Source organism: Ochotona curzoniae, unplaced genomic scaffold, assembly GCF_017591425.1.
Source record: "Ochotona curzoniae isolate NIBS_2020 unplaced genomic scaffold, NIBS_Ocur_1.0 contig_2210, whole genome shotgun sequence".
NCBI classification, from domain to species: Eukaryota; Metazoa; Chordata; class Mammalia; order Lagomorpha; family Ochotonidae; genus Ochotona; species Ochotona curzoniae.
The window spans coordinates 35,176,705-35,198,411 of record NW_024465369.1 but is presented as its reverse complement, the minus strand read 5'-3'; the positions used below and the strand labels follow the sequence as shown (position 1 = coordinate 35,198,411).

At 37.8% G+C, this 21,707-nt stretch overlaps 2 protein-coding genes across 5 annotated transcripts in view; one reads left to right on the top strand and one right to left on the bottom strand.

Annotated features, from left to right (window-relative positions):
- GPR155 (G protein-coupled receptor 155) overlaps positions 1–5,842 on the top strand; it is a 40,824-nt gene extending 34,982 nt beyond the window's left edge. For all 3 annotated transcript variants that reach the window (XM_040971739.1, XM_040971736.1, XM_040971737.1), the window contains 3 exons: positions 766–830; positions 1,957–2,094; positions 4,956–5,842. In XM_040971739.1, coding sequence (XP_040827673.1) covers positions 766–830; positions 1,957–2,094; positions 4,956–5,256 — 504 coding nt within the window. In that variant the 3' untranslated portion in view covers positions 5,257–5,842. The remainder of the gene's footprint in view (positions 1–765; positions 831–1,956; positions 2,095–4,955) is intronic.
- Positions 5,843–6,576: 734 nt separating this feature from the next.
- Positions 6,577–21,707, bottom strand: part of SCRN3 (secernin 3) — a 33,959-nt gene continuing 18,828 nt past the window's right edge. The window contains exons 5-7 of one of the 2 annotated variants that reach the window (XM_040971741.1): positions 15,715–15,877; positions 15,139–15,307; positions 6,577–7,200 (exon numbers count right to left, since the gene is read on the bottom strand). In XM_040971741.1, the coding sequence (XP_040827675.1) occupies positions 7,165–7,200; positions 15,139–15,307; positions 15,715–15,877 (368 nt within the window). In that variant the 3' untranslated portion in view covers positions 6,577–7,164. Of the gene's footprint in view, positions 7,201–12,466; positions 13,596–15,138; positions 15,308–15,714; positions 15,878–21,707 lie in introns of those variants that run through there. The other variant, XM_040971740.1, reaches the window with a different exon arrangement.

The following is a 21,707-nucleotide window of genomic DNA, read 5'->3' as shown; positions in this document are numbered from 1 at the left end:
TTTGTAAAAATGCTGTCCACACAGCATATAGCCTAAGTGATTCAAAGGAGAAGAGGTGAACAAACCCCACTTCTCATTTTCTTCTTGGGGAGAAACAGTAAGATTTCCTTGCCTCTTTTTGTTTGGGGTGGAAATGGTAGGACCTTTGTATAATATTACATTGTGTTCTCCATCTCACCTCCCACCAGTCTGCATGCAGATCCTTCTCCTAGTATATCCCACAAGGAACAGCTTCAAGTTCTACAAGTGACTGATAGCTGGTGCCTTTTGCCTCATCATCCCTAAAGCCTTCAAGCCCTAGCCAGCTTCACTTCACATGAACTCTGTTCATTTACTGGATTATAGTGAGCCATTTCAGCACTTGTTAATTATATAATTCATGAAGGCTTAACAGAAAAACAAAACACAGAAATATATAAACACAGTTGGGGCATTTTCAGAAAGAAGAAAACAAAGACATATAGCCCTGACATGCTCTCTCCTTTTTCTCCAGTAAGCTGTCATGTAAATATGGTTACTCAGCACTGGTTTGTATCATTCATCATAATCGGTAGGAAAGCAGGATTGGGAAAAGGCAGTTAGTATGCCATATGCCTCTAGGCACTGAATTCGAGAGCCCTTGCTTGTGTGTTCTGTTTAAATTATTGCTCTGATCACTGTATGATGGCTTTCTCAAGCACTGAATGTAGGGCTTCCTTCATCACTCTCTCTTAAAATTTTATTGTTGAATTCAGAAAAAAAATTACTTTGTTTTTTTTCCCCTAGGGATTTATTTCCTTTGGAATCTTTGGATTAGATAAACATTTAATCATCCTGCCATTTAAAAGAAGGTAAATTTCATTTGGAGGTAAATCTTTATGCAAAAAGGTGATGACAAAGCCATTCTATTAAGATACTGATATTTTTAAACTTTTAGTAACTGCTAGGAGACTACAAAATACCACATACACATAAAGGTTACCTGTTGATTCACATATTTGTTTTAAATAATTGCAGGGAAAAGATGGGAAGAATTGTTATAACTCCAGCACTGTAATTTGCATTCTAACAAGAACTGACTTCTATCTATGCCATTAACTACGTAAAGTTAAATGAAACTTAGAAATCTCTTTAGAAATAGAAGTAGTGAGTAGTGTGCCCCAAAAAGTCTATACTGTATTTTGATAGGATTCTTCTACCAAAAGGACAACATGAAAAAACTTGTTTTCTTCTTGAATTTTGCTAGTGATCTGTACATTAAGATTGAAGATTTGTTTATGAAAAAAATGACAAATGGAAATTCTCCAGCTTGGGGATAAGAGGAAAGAATGGGGTTGGAGGGAGCAGATCTTTGTACTTCCTTGTTTATTTCCAAGTCAGAAATTAGTAAAATTTCTCATTGCTAATGGAGTTTATCCCACTAGCTTTATGAAAAATATTAAAAAATTATAACTACTCTTTCTTCTTCAACATCCTCAGCAGGATGTAGTTGCTGATCATTTCATGAAGGAGGAAAAGCATCCTAGGCAAGTCAGTGAAATCAGTTATCAGATGAATAATGTTGATCAGGTAGAACAGTCAACAGTTTTTATTGTCTGAGCTGCAGAAACAGAATTGCTGTGGGCTCCAGAGCCCAGCATTTGTCCCTATGGTATGGAAATTGAAAAAGAATTAAGCAAAATGCTTGGTCTTGGAGTTATCATTGCATTTCATAATAGTAGAATGAAGAATAAGCAACATTTATTGGTAGAAGCTAATGTGGCTCAAACATATCTAGAGGATTTATGAGATGATTAGGTTCCCTGCCCTGGCTCGTGAGTGAGAAAGTGCGTACAGAGGAAGGGTGTTTCTGCCTCACAGAGTAATCCTGTCTGGGCGTTAGGGATGACAGCTTTGCTGCATGACAGTTTTCTGATGGAGTGATTAGGGAGTGCTTTTCTTTCCTTAAAAATAGTCTCCTTAAATTTTGATTTTCAGACTTGAATTCCTATGGAACAATAAAGAAACAGCAGAAAACAGGGATCCTCCTGTATCTGAGGAAATAAAAATGACCTGTCAACAGTTTATGCATTATCACCGTGACCTATGTATCCGAAACATTGTCAAGGAAAGAAGGTAAGCCAGTGCAGTTTCCAGAGAATTATATTTGAGAGGATTAATTTTCTGATTTGACAGGCCAACTAATAAGTCATAACTGACTATATACATGGCTGTTTCTTTCATTAACACATATGCGAAGGTATTTAAAAAGTTAATGTAAAATGTGTATTATGGGGGAAAAAACTGTGCATGGATTTAAAAGAAAATTACTTTGGAATACCAAATTAAACTTATCTTTTAATTCTAATTTACATCTTAAAGTTCCCTTGTGTGTGTAAAAGGTAAAACAATTGTGGGTCAGTTTGTTATTTTAAAAATTACATGTAAAAAAAATTACATGTATTTTTGATTTTAGGTTTTAAAAACATCATAACTTCTGATTTCCATAAAAATGAAAACTTTAGAATGAACCAAGGTGTAGTAGAATATTAACATTCATTGCATGTTGTCAATTAGTGTCTCTCACAAAGGTTTGAAGATTTATAAGTAATTTTGTAAACCCATCTCCTAGTGATATTTCATATTACTAATGCTGTTGTCAAAAAAATGAAAGAAAATTTATGCCTCAATTAATTTTGCTATTTGTATTTCATCTCAAGTCCAACTCTTTAATCTGTGATATATCCATTCTTCTAACACATGAAGTATGGCCTCTGCTTGTAGCAGGAAATGATGAACTTGAAGTAAGCAAACATTATACTACCATGAGTACTGGTTGTCACAGAGAAAGAAAAAAAAAACCCATAAAGAACCTAATATATTTATGTGCATAAATGAAAGCATGAAAATTATTGTTCTGAATAATTCATTTATATACATTATGCAACTATTTAACATACATAAAAATATAATCAAAGGTAGCCTGGTATAGACAATGAGAGGAGACTACAGGTATGGATTAAAACTTGAATTCAGCTCTCCTGAACTGTCACTTATTAGCTGGAAATGTTCAATTTTCTAAATTGCAGTTTTTTCCTTACTTTAAAATATCTGACTCTTGGGGTTTGAATTCAGTGACAAAAATGTCGGTGTGGACCTGGCCCACTCTCTGACAATCATAAATTATGAAAAAAATGTTAGCTTCCTTCCCACAAAAGCACAATTATTTCAACCTATGGATAGTTTTAACAATTTTATCTTAGTTATTTTGACAGACAGCAAGAGCAAGTTAGCTATCCTCTGCTGGTTTACTTTGACAGATGCCTGAAATGGCCAGCACTGACCTGAGCCAAAGCAAGGAGCCAGGAACTCATCTAGGTCTCCCATATAGGTGACGGGAAGCCATCACCCCTGCCTCTAAAAGCCCACAACAGCAGGGAATGCGTGCTGGGACTTGGAGCTGAATAGCAATCCCAGCAGCTCCAGTGTGGCACATGGATATGATAACCCACATTTTAGCCATTAGGCCAAATATCTGGACATTTCAACTCTTTAAAACTGCTGCTTAATGTATATTATATATATATGTATATATATATATATATATATATATATATATATATATATATATATATATATATTTTTTTTTTTTTTTTTAAGGAAAACTCCATGTTAGCTCTATCAGGCCCATTTTCCTTACCAACTACTGTCAGGAAATGCAGCAGAGCTGCCTCCATCCCAGATGGCTGAATGGGCAACAGCTGGTCTGTTCCCTGCCCTTTTCCAGGCCCCGCGGTCTGCAGAGCATCACATCCTGATTCTCTGCACAGCTCCATAAGCTGTCCTTCTCATCCCAGTCGTCAGGAAGCAAGTAGTACTCAGCTGGTATCTTAGAAAGTGTTAGTATATAAATTAGAGCGCAACAAGCATGAAGAAGATTCAGAGACAAGTTGTAATATGAGTATTCAAGCATCTGTTGAAAGTGAATTTGTAGTTATGAAACGTAAATTATCACTAAGTGAAATAATTATGTTCATATATTATGAATTTATGAAAATTTTTATGTGCATTAACCTCTTATCTAATTCATACATGAAACTAATATATATTCACTTATGGTTAAATGTTTTAAAATGTCAGTACCATTTCTCATTTCCTCTTAGCTTTCATGCACTGTCTCCTGTTGTCAAGTGCTTCTGTTTCATAACTTGACTGATGCTTGGGGACAAATCTGTGTTGTCTATTTCATATTCATGTAAAAATGCACAAAATTCATGTAATCGAGTGTATTTTTGCATTTCTCTTTCCTTCTTTATTTGCTCATACTTAAGACACTCCACATTTGCATTAGAAAGACACATTTTAAATAATTACGAAGTAAATTCATGATTATGTTTTTTAAAATCTTATATTTGTAGCAAGACAGATCTTTGATTTTTTTGCTTCCTAATGAATCAAATTCCTGACAAACACATCAGTATGATTTTCTTTGCTACTGAAGCAAAAAGAAAGGCCACTTGTGGGCACAACAAGCTGAAAATGACTACAGCAAATAGACTAGTAAAAACAGTCACCAAAGACCCCATGGGAAAAAAAAAATTATGTTCTAAGACAATTTAATTACTTAGTACAACTGCGACATAGTAAGTTGTAAGATATATATTTATTACCTGTCAACAAAACAGATTTGATTATAAAAGATCATGTTACTATAAGAAATTCCCTTAAAGATATATTTGTATTATCTATGTCATTTTTGTTGCTGCTTAATAATTTGTTTTCACAAGCATTACTAGCATCTTTTATTTGCCTCTGGGGTCTCTATAGGATCAGGAGAGCTAACCCTTTATACTCACAACAGTTTCATTCCTGCCATGCTTTTAACTATCACTGCTGTCTTTCCTTGTTTCTCTTTATTTTCCCTCATTGTCCTCTATCATGCAGTGCTGATACCAGATTTACAGAACATAGGGGTGAATCATTCCTTTGACATACAGGTGTGGTACAAAGACTTCTGCTGGGACCTTCTGTGGCTGTGACCTGGTGAACTGGCTAATTGAAGTTGGCCTTGCCTCCGACCGTGGTGAAGCTGTGATATATGGAGACAGACTGGTGCAAGGGGGAGTCATCCAACATATTACAAATGATTATGAATTTCGGGATGAGTACTTGTTTTATAGATTTCTTCAAAAGAGTCCTGAGCGGAGTCCTCCTGTTATCAATGCAAACCCCGTATATCAGGAAAGATATAAAGAAATTGAGCATTCATCCCCTTCCTCACCTTCCCCCAACACCTAAATTGTGAAGGAGAGACTCCCACATGGAATCCTAGTCTAGCCCCTAATCTGTTACTTTGCACTGTGTGACTATGGGCAAGTGACAAACAGAGCTTCAGAGCTTCAGCTGCCTCTTTGGGAAAGTTTGACAACTTTTTTGGTTGTTGTTCTCATTTCATGCTAACATTCTGTTTTTTATGTGTATGTAAAACTCATAGGAAACTGACTTGGAAAAAAGAAAAACAAATCAAAATTTAAAAGTTCTGATATAATAATTACCATAATACTAGTATGTCAACATTTAAAAATCATTGTCTTCTGCAAATGTTTACTGCAATTTCAAAATCAGTATCAGATTCACTAGCTGTTTCTTTAAGTTGCCATGTATATTGTTAGCAGGAAATGAACCTTAAATGATGAAAACTTCGCATTTACTTATAGCACTTCCCCAAAAAAGAATTTTAATAAGAAGGTCTTCCTATTTTTATTTTTTCCATTTTCTTGATGATGATGACTCATTTACAATCTGGAACACTGATTTTAAGGTTCAACTTTTCCTTGCTTCTCTATCCAAAGTGCTAACCTGTGAACCTAGGAAGGAAATAAGAACTTCTTTATGTTAGGTCCACGGTCCTTCAGAAATATCATTTGATATTTTGTTTTGTACAATTGATTATTGGAGCATATTCATTTAACTACTATTGACAAAATCATTGCTGTGATGTTATTGTTTCTGGTATTCTCACAAAGTATCAGTGCAGGAGGATAACCTCTATCGTTTATGGTTAAAAAAACACAGTTCAAGCTAAGATTTAAGAAGTTAGCATCCTACTGTTACTTTTAGAATTTATTCTTTTTTAAGCATCCATGAATTACTGGATGCCCTGTGTCTTAGCCCATTCAGGCTGCTCTATCGGGACACTATGAATTAGCTTGTTTCTCAGAGTTCTGGAGACGGACATTCCAGAAGTCACCAGCAGACACAGTGTGTGATGAGGGCTTACGTGCTAGTCCACAGACCATGCTGCTTGCTCTGTCTTCATGTAGGAGAAAGGAAGAACTCAGCTTCCTTGAAGACCACTAATCCCACTAATGAAGGCTCTGTCCTTATGACCTGACTGACTCCCAAAAGCCCTTACTCATGCCAGCACATTGGGATTAGATTTCAACAAATGCATTTTAGGGGGACACAAACATTCAGACCAGAGCACCTTCAGCTGAGCTTTATGTTAATTAAAAAGAGATCAATTCACATGAGCATTGACCACATATTAATTATTAGGTGTCAGTGCTGATCTAACTTATTTAAGACACAATTTTAAATATTTATTTAATTATCTCTTATTTTTAGTGTCTCATATATAAAAGCCATTTAGAAAATTGATAGGGTTAGTGCCACTGCCCTTTTATTCCAACAAGTATATAATTTTTAAAGAAACCTGCATGGAAAGCTGTGTGTGTAGTAATTATGCTTCCATATACTACTAAACTGCATCAACTTTCTAATTAGGGAATGAGGATATTTTCAAATTGAATTGCCTTGCTACTAAACTTTAAAAAATGATTATGACCACATTGCAACTCTGAATGTTCAGGGTAAGTGTAAAGCCTCACTGGTGCCCAAGAGACATACAGTTACAGTAACAGAAATACTCACATGCATGCAGGCAACTCAGGTTCCAGCGGGGAATGTGTGAACAAGTCATACCACATATATTCTGTTATTTGTAGGAATGGCATCTGAAATAAATATTTTTCCATGGGAGACACTAAAAAAAAACGTTGGATCAGAATGATCTGCAGTTTCAGATAATATAGGCTTTTAAGAGATGTTTTTTAGAATTAAGGACATGCTAATTTTATTACGTGAAATTATTTGTAACTGTTACTTTATCACTGACAAAGCAAGTTTCTCAATAAAATGTCTATTTTAATTTGCATTGCTGGCATCTTTTCTTGGAGTGATCTGAATAATGCAGAAACTCTCACAGAGATCTTTAGGTTCTCAATGCTTTCTTAAAAGGGTTCCTTAGAGTGTTCTATTCTTCATGCCCCTATGGGTTCTTTGTACAGGACCTTGCCCAATTAGGCATTCAGTTAACATTTTTTATGAATGAATCAATATGGTGTTAGATTCCTTTTCATACATTTCATAATTTCAAATATGCAGTGTCATAGCTGGGAAAATGAATCTGCTACAATTTTGATTAAAACTACCCTTTTTATACTAATCTTCAGCATAGTCAATTGTTTCCTTAACTTTCAATGAATAATTCCATGCCTAGCTTACACTTTTAATATTTGTAGAATAAGATAAAGTATACCTACCATTTTAAGAATGATTAATGATCAGCAAACTTCAAAAGCAAGAAAAATGTGACATGATTATTTTACTGGTTTTCCATGCAGCAGAATGCAGCTTTTCGTTTTCGCCCCTTCATCTATCATGTAAATGTTAAACTGCATTAGACCACTAGGCATATGGAGTCATATGACGGATGGTTGGAAAAACAGTCCAGGATCATAAAGGCTATTGTTCTTTAAGGAAGAATAGGGTTATAAATTTCTGCAATTACTATGATTAAAAGCCTGATAAAACTGATCAAAAAGCAATACCATTTATTCAGTAGATCTGTTTTTGACAATTTTTACATGAAGGAACTTCCCAAGAGTCTAAGCTTTATAATTACTTCCAGAGCATAATTTTTGGTTGAATATAAACATATATTTTAAATATATATATATTAACAAATAAACACTTCAACCAAAGATTTTTTAAAAACTAGCCTTATCTAAAATACTAAACTGACTAGATTATTCCCTTGGTTTAAGTGATGGTAAAAAACACCTCAGTTTTTACCCTCCATAAAAAGCTTAGTTTGAGCTCCTCTACTGTTACTCTTAATGCACAGATGAAACTTAGGAAAACTTAAAATTTTCTAAAACGCACAAAGGCATTAATTACTCATACTAGTACCTATTATCCAAATATCACATTTGATTTAAAGAGTAAAAGTCTTGCAACTTCTTTTATAAAATTAATTCAAATCATTATAATAATCCTTTAATTGGGAAGTTCTTATTCTCATTTTTAATATGGAAAGAGGTAGCAAGCTGGCTTGAGACTCATAAAAGGCTACCAAGTCATATGGATTGTCCAGGCAATTTTCTCAACTTTAAATCTGAACTGTCAGAGAAAAGGCCTGTGGCGATTCTTGATATCAGTACTTGAATGCTCATTTAACAGATACATATTCAACATCTACCATATGCCAGACATGCTATTGAACACTGGGCACACAATGGTGAAAACAAATATGATCCCTACCCTCATAGAACTACTTTGAATAGTAGATGTCAAAAATATAATTGACATGTTATAGGCTCACATGTGGCTCCAAGAGCATGCATGAGGGATCTGATCTTGTGGTATGGGGAAGAAATTCTCTAAGGAAATCATGTCTTGGCAAGACTATGAAAGATGAAAAGAACTTACTTACATAAAGACGAGCACGTGGAACAAGCAGAGTATATCCTTGAAAAAGGAACTCTGGGCATTGGAGGACTTGAAAGACTAGCGTAGTTAAAGCTTAAAAAACAATGGTGAGGGTTTGGCCTTGTGGCACAGCAGTCAAGCTGCCTTCTGTGACACTGAGCATCTTGTATAGGCATTGGTTTAAGTTCTGGCTGCTCCACTCTGACCCAGCTCTTTCAAATGTACTTGAGAAAATAGCAGAAGATGGCCCAACTGCTTGGGCCTCTGCCAGCTCATGGAAGCCCCAAAAGGAGTTCCAGGCTCCCGGCTTTGTTTTGGCTCTGCCCTGGCTGTTATAGCCATTTGAGGAGTGAAACAGTAGATGGAATATTCTCTCCCTCTCTCTTTTTCTCTAACTCGGTCTCTCAAATAAATTTATCTTCAAAGGGGAAAATGGCGTAATATATGAGATAATAGACAGGGCAGATCAGCAGGATCTTCTTGGCCTTTGTTAGGGATTGTCCTTCAGCGCTAAGGACAATAAATCTCCAAAAGAGTTTTAGACTTAACAGTAAGAAAATGAACAATCTGATTTTAAAAATGGACAAAGGTCTGAATAGACAATTCACCAAAAAGGATGTACAGATGGCAATTAAACATATGGAAAGTTGCCCAACTTGTTATACCATCAGGGGATTGCATATTAAGCAAGAAGATACAACTGCATATCTGTAACAATGGCCAAAATACCAAACACTGACAACAAGAACTGCTAGAGTATAGAAAAACAGTAATTCTCATTCACTGCTGATGGGAATGTAAAATGGTGGCCATTCTGGAAGACAGTTTAGCAGTTTCTTACACAACATACTTTTATTATAATATCCAATAATTGCATTCCTAGTTGCTTATCCAAAATGAGCTGAAAATATATGCCCACATGCATTCTAAAAAATTAATTCATTTAGGGGCCCAGCATTGTGATATAGTGGGTACAGCTACCACCTGCAATGCCAGCATCCCATATGGGCAGCAGTTTCTGTTCTAGCTATTACATGTCCAATCCAGGCCCCTCCCACTCCTTTGGAAGACCCAGATGAAGCTCCTAACTCCTGGCTTCAGCCTGACACAGCACTGGTCACTGTGGCCATCTCAGGAGAGAATCAGTGGATGAAGGCTCTGTCTCATCCCCTCCCATCTCTGACTTTCAAAATAAATTTATTTTTTAGAAATTAATTAATTGAAAGGCAGAATGATAACAGAGAGCTACCTTCCATCCCCTAGTTCATTCCCGAAATGCTGACAATATCTGGGGCTAGGGTGGCTCAAAGCCAAGAGCCAAGAACTCCATCTGGATCTTCCACAGGGTGACAGGAATCCTAGGTGTTTTAGCAGTAAGCTATTTCAGAAGCAGGGAAGTCAGGACTGCATCCCAGGCACACTCAGAAAATGCAGACATCCAAGGCAGCTTGACTAACTGTATAGTAAGTTTATTCATAATTGTCAAAACTTGGAAGCAAGCAAAATGCTCTTGAAAAGTGGAAAGTACAAAAATGGGATAACATTTAACACTAGCAAGAAATAACTGAATTTACCCAATACTATGTCAATTAATTCCATAATGTTGTATATTGATACTGAGGCCTTGTTGGGGCTTTTAACTGACCGGATCTTTACTCTGTTAGACCTATCTTCAGACCATAGAAGGTCTCCCCAAGAGGCCACTGAACTTATCTGGACAATAAGACGCTGAACTTTATGCTAGGCATGTGTTTGCAAGCAATGAATCTCAACTGAACTTGAACTATGGTTATGCAACAAGGTGGAGGAATCCACCATGGGGGGAGGGGTATGGGAGGGGTGGGGGGAATCCCCAGCGCCTATAAAACTGTACTACATAATACAATGTAAGCAACAATAATAATAAAAAAAAAAGAAATAACTGAAACACAGAGGAAATTTAAATCTTACTACTAAATTTCAAAAGGCAGTTTGAAAAAGCTACACACATCATGATTCCTATCACATAGAATTATGGAAAAGGCACAACTGTGGAGAGAATAACAAGATCAATTCAAAATCAGTAACAAGATCAGCAGAGATGAGAGGCTGGCCAAAATAGGAAAACATAGAGGATGTTTTAGGTCATGCAGTGCTCTGCAGGATAACAGTATATACTTGTCAGAATGCATTGCCAAAACTCAAAATGTACATCAAGAGCAGCCTCAAGGCCTTGTGCCATGACTCAGTGATTGGAATCCTCACCTTGCATGCTTTAGGATACTAACTGGGCACTGGTTTGTGTCCTGACTGCTACACTACCCATCCAGCTCCCTGCTTGTGGCCTGGGAAAGCAGCCAAGAACAGCCCAAATCCTTGGCAACCTGTACCTGCTTGGGAGACCCGGAAGAAGCTCATGGCTTTGGATCAGCCCATCTCTGGATACTGTGGCCACTTAGGGAGTGAACCAGTGGATGGAAGATCTTTCTCTTTGTCCTTCTCTCCATAAATCTGATCTGCCTTTCCAATAAAGGAAAAAAAAGCAGCCTCCTCTACTGTAAACCAGGGACTTTGGGTGATAATGACATGTCGACATGTCAGTGTGGGTCTCTCAGTTAACAAACTTGCTAGCATGTGGACAGTGCAGGAAGTTGTGAAGGTATGGGATGGAGTTTATGGGAACTCTTCACTTTCGGAAGCCAGGAGCCAGGAGCCTCTTCTGGGTGTCTCATGTAGGTGCAGGGTCCCAAGGCTTTGAGTCATCCTCAACTCCTTTCCCAGGCCTCAAAGCAGGGAGCTGGATGGGTAGCGGGGCTGCCAAGATTAGAACTGGTGCCCATATGGGATCCTGTCGTGTCCAAGGAGAGGAATTTAGCCACTAAGCCACCATGTCAGGCCCCTAAAAAACACCTTCAAAAATCTTAGAGGGGGTTAGCATCACACTTATTTTTTTTTAAATGTATATATTTATTTTCATTGGAAAGTCAGACTTACAGAAAGATCTTTATCTGCTGTTTCACTCTCCAAATGGCCAGAGCTGAGCTGATCTGTTTTAACAGTTTTTTTTTTTTTTAATTGGAAAGGCATATACAGAGAGGAAGATCTTCCATCTGCTGGTTTACTCCCCAAGTGGCTGCAATGGCTAGAACTGAGCTGATCTGAATCCAGGAACCAGGAGCTTCTTCCTGGTCTCCCATCAAGGTGCATGGTCCCTAGGCTTTGGGCTTTCTCAGGCCACAAGCAGGGAGCTGGATGAGAAGCAGGGCCACAGGGACTTGAACCAGCAGTCATATAGGTTCCTGGCATGTGCAAGGTGAGGACTTCAGCCACCAGACCACCAGGCCACCATGCCAAACCCCACAGTTGATTTTTTAACAGTCAACTGTGGCTGCAGTTATAAAGTACAAAAATGGGTAGAGGCAAATAGTTTTGTGCAGTGGTCCAGGTGAGAGAGAGCTAGTTTGGTCCAGGGTAGTGGCCCAGAAGAAGGTGAAAACATGCCAACTCTACACAGAGAAATAAGATTCAAAATGTGTAGCTGGATTAGCCAAGAAATGCTTACTCTTTAGTAAGGGAAATACAGGTTTCAGGTAGGAGTCTTCCATTTAAGACCACCCATCATTGACCCGTACATGGTACACAGTCATCTGAATTCTTATCTGATGTCTTTTCCATGATTTAGACAACAGCAGTGGCAGGCAGATTGTATTTTTTATGAGAGAACTTCTGAAAAAGAACTTCCTGGAAACCCTTTAAATATAAGAATCCACTTCTTTATTATAATCCTATTCCAAAGATAGCAACCATTAGACACAATGCAATCAAATACAAAAACGGACAACTCTAAAAAACAAAAAATGATGCATTTTTAATGTGATTTTTCTTTTCTTTATCTTTACAGGTTTTGTCCTACCTGGTAAAATGTATGTAACTTTAATAAATATTAGTCTTGGGAAGATAGAACTCACAATGTTTATAATACATAATATATTATAATTTTATGATATAATAACACATAATAATTCTGCTTCATTGCCATTACCTCATTTCTATTCTTGTTTTTACCAAATGAATAGAAGTAAAAATGAGAGGAAGATGAAGCTATATCTCCTAAACTCTCAGTTTTCTAATCCCATTCACACATCTCCCAGATAAGCCCTTCTAAAAATATCTTATTAGTTGAAAAGTCCATTAAAGAGAATTCATCCCCCTCATGCTAACTAGAATTGTAAGCTATCTGATCAGCCATGTCTTGACAAAAAAGTTTGAATTTAATAAAATCACATTTATAAAATTAATTCACTATACTGATAAAGACATAATGTGTAAATCCAAAAATTTTTCTTGTTAGAAGTGGTCGGTGTTGCCTAAAAGAAAATAAAAACTTGCCATTTGAAGTGTTTTCCATTATTAATGAAGAATCTGTTTTCTTGATGTAATTGGTTATTTTAAAGCACTACATGATTACAGTAAACATAAATTAATGTATGATTATAATCTTTCACCCTTTATGTAGCAATAAATTATTCTGCCAAACAAAAGTTACTATTGTTAAAAACAAAATGACACAAGTGCGAACCTGGAGTAACACTTAGCTATTCCAGGATATATCTGTCTAATTCCAGCATTTATCTTTTCTCATTATTTCAACAAGATGCTATTAAAGAAAATTAGATCTTTCCAACTAGGTTATATCATTTGTAAGGTAATAGTATCTACGAACTGATACTTGAGTTATAAATTCTAATTTCATCTTTTGTACTTTGAGAAAAGAGATTAACAATCTTATCCACATCAAAATGCTTGTTTTGAAGCATTGATTCCATCTCTTCAAATAGTTCTTTCTCCAGTTTCTTCATGTTGTCCAACAAAGTTTTAGCTTTTTCCTGAATAATTAAAAATATAAAAATAAATACACACATAAGTCAAATCAAATTCCAACCCACATCTACATGCAAGCTTGTTCATTTTGAGTTGTTTCTGGCTTGCTTTCTCCCTTATTTTTCAGCTGAGGAAGGCTCTCCCCCCTCCCATCACTCTGCCTTTCAACTAAATAAAATTTATTTTTTAGAAAAGGAAAAAAAATTAAATTCTTTGAAAAAAATCATTGCTCTAGATTGAGTTAATACATTAATATCAAGTTATTATTTTTAATAGACAAAGACAATTATATAGAATAATCTACTAGCAAGATTTTTAAAAAACAACAGGACAATTAGAAATCTCATATTAATCATGTATGGAAGTCTACTGAAAATTGAGCTAAGTTATTTCTATGAGTTTAGATCTTCTATATTTAAGACCAGTATTACTAAATTAGGGAAACAGAACAGTATTGTTTAAGGGGTCAAGGAACTAAAAGACATTTTCTTTGAGACTGCCTCCTTGTTTCAGCAAGACAGAAAAAGGAAAGAAAGGAATTATTAGTATTAATGAGTTACCATGGTAACTAGAAAAACAGCAGGCTAAAATAAAGTTACTAGAAAGTGAGAAAGTGAGCATAATTTTAAAAATCTGAATTATCATGGAAGAATGGAACAAAACAGATTTGCAACCTTAATATAACCTTCAGTATGAAACCATACAGTTTCTCTCTCTTTGTAACTGCCCTGTGAGTGCAGGGTCCCAAGACATTGGGCCATCTTCTACTGCTTTTCCAGGCCACATATAGGGAGCTGGATGGAAAGTGGCACAGCCAGGACACAAACCAGCACCCATATGGGATCCCAGCACTTGCTAGGTGAGGATTTAGCCACTGAGCCATCACAATGGGCCAAATAAATAAAATATTTTAAAAATAAATAGATGAAAGTACTATTGTAATTTTTAAAAGGAGAGGTGCAGTGCCGTGACCTGGTGGCTTGGGTTCTCGCCTTGAGTGTGCTGGCATCCTATGTGGGTGCTGGTTCTGGTCCTGGCAGCTCCACTGCCAGACCGGCTCCCTGCTTGTGGCCCGGGAAGGCAGTCAGCGACTGCCTGGGGACCTTGCGGCCCTGTGCCAACGTGGAAGACCTGGAGGAGGATCTGGGCTCCTGGCTCCGGGTAGGCGCAGCATAGGCTGTTGAGGTCACTTGGGAATTGAATCATCGGACGGAAGATATTTCTCTCTGTCTCTCCTCCTCTCTGTATATATATATATATATATATATATATCTGACTTTGCAATAAGAATTTTAAAAAAGCACTATCATGCTTGATATTAGTTACTATTATGTTTAATATGCTAAATTTCTCTAAAACAGACCTCTTACATTACTAATTGGAAACAAAAGATAATAATGCTCTATTGCACTCTGAGCATCTAAAATATTTCCAAATCTATTTTTTATATGAAGGAAGGAAAAAAGCTGAGAGCCTGAAATTCAATAAATGGAATGAATCAAACTTTCTATTTGATATGAAATGACACAGAGGATCAACTAATCATACCTTATTATTTTCTAATATTTCCAATGCCTGTTGATGTTTTTGGTAGAGTGGGTGTCTTCTGTCAGGCTTTGGTTTCTTTTTTATTGGGTCTTCAAGTTCAAATGTGGGTGAACTGGTATCCAACAGTTGTGAAATATGTGGCACAAATACGAAAGGCTTAAAAACAGATCTAGAAAAAAAGAGTCTTCATTAAATTGGTATGTCAATATATTTAAAAATATTTAGCATCCCTTTAAGCCTTTCAAGATTCCATGTGGTTAGCAGTTTACTATCAATGATGTTACATGTTAATTGTTCCTGTCATATTGGTGAAAACAATTTTGCCTTCCCTGATACTCTTGGGATATTCTTTGGAATTTTGTGTAGCCTTATATTCTTGTGAACTTAACAAAGGGCCTGGTGCATAAACCATGTCAATGAAGTACTAATTGACCATTTCTTCCTTCACCCTCCACAGTTGGAGGGTGATATTCAGTGTTGGAGATTGACATCTGGATATAACTTGACAAAGTCATCAACTAATGGTTCTATCGTACCCTTTGACTTCTTGCTTGTTTATAGCATTCTGTACTTTACCGGTCAGGATCGGGAGTTCCTGTAAAGAAGTGAACACAGGGCAGGCTGGGGTCTTGAGGTAAAACAGAAACCATGCTTGCAGTCGTCATGAATCCACCCTCCATATTAATGCCACTTGGTTTATCTCGAAGAATCTCCATCATTGTTTCAAAATTTATGTTTCCTAGAGAAAACAATTTTTAAGAATCATCAAATATATATATATGCATATATCCATAATATACAATGTGAAATATGGGTCTTGGTATAAATAAAATAAGATTAAAACAATATCAATAGCTGTGAAATTTATTCCATGGTGATGGGAAGTTTTTAAAAAACATACATAAGGGCCCGGCGCGGTGGCGCAAGTGGTTAAGGGTCCTCGCCTTGCATGCCCGGGATCCCATATGGGTGCCGGTTCTGATCCCGGCAGCCCCGCTTCCCTTCCAGCTCCCTGCCTGTGGCCTGGGAAAGCAGTCGAGGACGGCCCAAAGCTTTGGGAACCTGCACCCGCGTGGGAGACCCGGAGGAGGCTCCTGGCTTTGGATCGGCATAGTATTGGCCCGTTGCGCTCACTTGGGGAGTGAATCATCGGATGGAAGATCTTCCTCTCTGTCTCTCCTCTCTGTATATCCGCCTTTCCAATGAAAAAATAATAAAAATAAATCTTTAAAAAAAATAAATAAAAAACATACATAAAGTATGCAAAAATCTCAAAACTACTGGAGCAGACAGAAAAAACTTCCTAAGAGGAAAGAATCAGTAAAGCAATAACGCAAATCCAAATGCTCTTGTGGATGTTTGAAAGCACACTGAGTCAGCAATGAACTGACTATCTCAGCAACCATTAATTACCCAAGTCTATCTATCCGTTCTGGCAGACAAATATTAAAGACAGTATTGTGCTTAATTTCCAGTCTTTCACAAGGCATTCTTAGCAACATAACAAGTCAAGGGACAGCATTGTGGCAAAGTAGGAAAAGCCACCAGATGCGTGCTGGTTCAAGAGCTGGCTGCTGCAAATTCAATCCACATCCCTGATAGTGACCCACGACAAACAACATGAGATGGTCCAGGTGTTTTTCAGATCCTGCCATCCAGATGGGAAGCCGGATGAAGCTCCAGGATCCTGTCTTATGCCACTGCAGCCAACTGGGGAGTGAATCAGCAGATAGAAGATTCATTCATTCATTCATTCATTCTCTCTCTTTCTGTAATTCTGATTTTCAAATAAATCTTTAAAAAATGAAAACAAATTATTTTCCTATAATAATTTCTGTGCCTGACATCAATGGCTTTATATAAGACTATGAATTATAAAGTGAGTACGAATGAACATAAACACAGTTTGGGTTCCTGGAATTTTAATGTGCACCATTCTGCTGAACTAATTTAATAAAATTTTAAGCATCTGTGGGTTATGATGAAATTTTGTAGGAAAGTGTTGTACATGATTATAATTTATTTTTTGCTCTCATTTAAATTTTTAATATTTTAAGGAAAAACTGAGAAAAATAGGAAAACAGAGAAAACCTCTATGGGTAAACATGTGTTTCTGGTTATAGAGAGGATCAGAGTCCAGTATTTGGATGATTGAACCAAAACAATTTGAAAGCCAGTGATGCCTTCCAACAGCTCTGCTTCTTGCTATCCATACCCATAGTTAATGAGGAAGCTCAGAACTGACTGACCTCATGACAAAAAAGGTCTTAGCCTTCCCAAAGCAGTCCTCCAAAAGGAGACTATTTTTCTTCTCACAAGTGTTCTATTCTCAAAAATTTATGACTACCAATTTCCTCCTGAATAAAATTAAGACTCCTTCAAATTAAAACTTACAACTAAGCTGGACTAAATTGACCTTTTCATCCCCATCTATATGCATTTATGATCTTTTCTTCAAATTGAATCTAGCTTTATCATTAGCTTAAAAGTTCTACAGAGATAAGGATGGTGTTTTTCTCTGCTAAGTTTCCACCCACTTAACAAGTATCTATTAAGCGACAAGCACTGTATCAGGTACTGGAGATATAGATAAATCTAAATAAACAGAAATAGGTATTTGTGAATGTAAATAAGCAAAAGTCTCCTGATCCATTTTCAACAGAAGGTACCACAGTTAATTCAGTGAGGGTCTTTCCAGAAAAGGTTCAGTATAGGTTTAACTGTTTTCGTTTGATTAGATACAAGAAATTTTTCTGAAGATTTATTTGGAAAGCAGAGTTAAAGAAAGAGAGAAAGACTGAAACAGAGCTCTTTCATTTGCTGGTTCTCCACTCCCCTAATGGCCACTATGGCCAGGGCTGGGCCAGGACAAAGCCAGGAGCCAGGGGATTCTAGGTCTCATACATGGGTAGCAGGCCCCAAGTATTTAGATCATTTTCTGCTGCTTTCCCAGGTACATTAGCAGGGAGTTGGATCAGAACTGGAGCAGACAATACTTGGACTGGCACTCTTATAAGATGTCAGTTTCACAGTCAGAGGCTGAACACATTATGCTGTAACATCAGTAGACAAAAATTATAAGCTATCAAACAAAACTTGTATCAGAAAATAGCCACTTGAAATAACATTTAAAATCAAAATCAAAATCATGGTAAAGAGCAAAGATAAAGGATTAAATGTATTTTTACATAAAATATTACACAAATAAGGGAGAGAGAAGGACCAAGACTAAACAAATTGCTACTTTGCCAATACTGAGAATGAAGCCAGGGTATTAAGACAGAAATTGGGCCCACCACAATTGACTAATCCTCTACCTCTAAGTGCCAGGATCCCATAAGGGTCCCCGTTCAGGCCCGGCTGCTCCACTTCCTATCCAGCTTCTCTTTGTGGTATGGGAAAACAGTGGAGGACGGCCAAAGCCTTGGGACCCTGCAAGTGCATGGGAGATCCAGAAAAGCTCCTGGCTCTTGGTTTTAGATAGGCTCAACTCTGACCATTACAACCATGTGGGGAGTGAACCAACAGATGGAGGATCTTTCTATCTACCCTGATCTTGAAATCAACCAAAAAAGTACAAAAATAAACAAACCTTATAGACCAATATTCCTCATGAAAACAATTGCAAAATTACTCAACAAAATATAGCAAATAGAATCTAGTAATATAAAAATAGAACTACATATAATATCAATCTAGAAAAATAATTTACAAATTTCAAAATAAATTATGCATGATAAAAACTCAGTAACTAGCTTAACTTAATAAAGTTTATAAAATATATCTGCAAGGATTCCTTAAAAAGTCTATATAAACTGTGCATTATGAAAAAAGTGGGGCCCAGCAGCGTGACCTATTGGCTTAAGTCCTTGCCTTGAACGCCCTGGGATCCCATATGGGCGCCAGTTCTAATCCTGGCAGCTCCACTTCCCATCCAGCTCCCTGCTTGTGGCCTGGAAGGGCAGTCAAGGATGGCCCAAAGCTTTGGGACCCTGCACCCATGTGGGAGACGCGGAAGAGATTCCTGGCTCCTTGATTTTGATTGGCTCAGCTCTAGCCGTTGCGGCCACTTGGGGAGTGAATCATCGGATGGAAGATCTTCCTCTCTGTCTCTCCTCCTCTGTATATCTGACTTTGTAATAAAAATAAATAAATCTTTAAAAAACAAAAAAGAAAAAGTGCACATAGCTTCCACATTTTTGGATCAAAAATATTTATCTTTTAATTCCATTTTCCCACAAACTTTTGAAGTCTTCTCAGACAAGTAATTACAAGTAATATTATACTCAATGGTAAATGTCCCACATATTTCCCCTTAACAATGAGACCAAGACAAGGATGTTGAACAAGGCAAGCAGATACATCACCTTTATTCAACATAATATTAGAAATCAGTCAGCATGATTGTACAGTGGATTAAGATGTTCTTTGAATGCTAGCACCCTATAATGGAGTTCTGGTGACAGCCTGGCTCTCTATTTCCCATTCAGCTCTCTGCTAAGACATGGGAAAGCAGAAGATGGGTCAAGTGTTTGGGTCTTTGTCATCCACATAGGAGACCCAGATTAGAGCTTCTTACTTCTGGCTTCTGTCTGGTCCAACTCCAGCTACTGCAGTCATTTAGCCAGTGAACCATTTGATGGAAGATCGTTCTCCTGTCTCTCCCTCCATGCCACTCTGTCTTTCAAATAACTCTTTAAAACAAAATGGAGGGGGGGGGGCGGGTTCAGCATAGTAGCCTAGTCGCTACAGTCCTCGACTTGCACAAACCAGGATCCCATATGGATACCGGTTCTAATCCCAGTGGCCCCACTTTCCCGTCCAGCTCCCTGTTTGTGGCCTGGGAAGCAGTAGAAGACAGCCCAAAGCCTTGGAACCCTGCCCCTGCATGGGAGACCCAGAAGAGGCTTCCGGCTTCTGGCCGGCGCAGCACTGGCCATTGTGGTCATTTGAGGAGTGAATCATTGGATGGAGTATCTTCATCTCTGTCTCTCCTCCTTTCTATCTGACTTTGCAATAAAAATAAAATAAATCTTTTCAAAAATTAGCAGTTGTAGCCAGTGCAACAAGGTAAAAAAGGAAAAAGAATCAATCATCAACAGGTTCCTAGAATAGTGAGTTTAGCAAGATTACAGGATATAAGATCAACATACCTTTACAAATCAAAACAAATTTGAAACGTTAAAGTTCTCCTTTAAAGAACAATTGATCAAGGCTCTGGTTTTTTTGTTATTTTGTTTTGTTTTGTTTTGTTTAAGGCTCTGTTGAAAGAAAACTAATGTCACTGTTTCATTTAGGTTGACAATGTAAGCACTATGGGGATTTAATTTTCTCTTCTGGAATCTATTCTAAAGAAATAACTTTGACAGGCAGACAAAATGTAATGAACAGAGGTGTTGACTGCAACATGATTTACAGTAACAAAAACAAACAAAAAATCCTAAAATTACCAACTGTGTTTCCCTTCTACCAGCCACTATGACAGAAAGTCACAGACTGAATCAATAATGTCAGCTGCTGTGTGGTCCTATGCTTGCCATAAAGTAAATGGTCCCTAAAAATGTCTTTAACAAAGTCAATATGGAAACATATTGATCAATGTGTCCTTTTATTTTCTTATATTATTATTGCTTTTTAAAATCTAGTTTAACAATCTTTGTCCTTTTTTTAAGTGTATTCTTTTATTTGAAGGCAGATTTACAGAAACAAGGAGAGACAGAAAGTAAGATCCTCCATCCACTGGTTCACATCCCGAATAGGAGTGAAACACACTAGTTTAGGTAGAGAACTGGGGTTGTGACAGGATGAGCCAGGGTGGACCACAGAATTCACCTGATAGGAACCTACCTGACATTCCCAGGAGCTGGGACTGGGAGGAGGCCGGGTGGGACCTCCTGCACATGCAAGGGCCAGGACTGAGGGGAGACAATCCAAGCAGGGCTACTCCCCCATTTGGCACACATGAGATCTGGGGCTGGGAGAAAGTTTAGTAGGGGAGTTAGGGGATCTCCCCTGCTAGGTAACAGTTCCTGTTGGAGAGCACAAGGACCAGGGCTGGGGTGGGTCAGGCCAGGCCAATCTGCAGCACTCCTCAGTATTTGTGTTAGGTCTTAGAACAGGCTGGGCCAAGCCTCAGCACCTGCTACCCCACCTGTCAGTAAGAGATGAGACTGGATATGGGCCAGACCAGACCGGGTCGAAGTACCCACCAGCATGCACAAGACCCAGGGAATGCTGGGAGCAGGCCTGTTTGAACTCTGGGGACTCCCCAGCTGTGCTGCAGTTTCCACTGGCGAATGTGAGAGCCAGGAATGTGGGAAGACTGGACTGGGCAAGACTGTAGCACCCATTGGCATGTATGTGGGCTAGGTCTGGGGTGGGTCAGACTGTTACAATGTGCAACAGCCAGGATACATTGGAACAGATCAGGCTATGCTGTGGTACCCACTGGTTCACATGAGAGCCAGGCTGGGCTAGGATGCAGCACCTATTGGTGAGAGCTAGAATGTGTGCAGGCCAGTTGGGATAGGCCACAGTAACCTGATGGTGAGTGCTAGGACTAGGGGCTG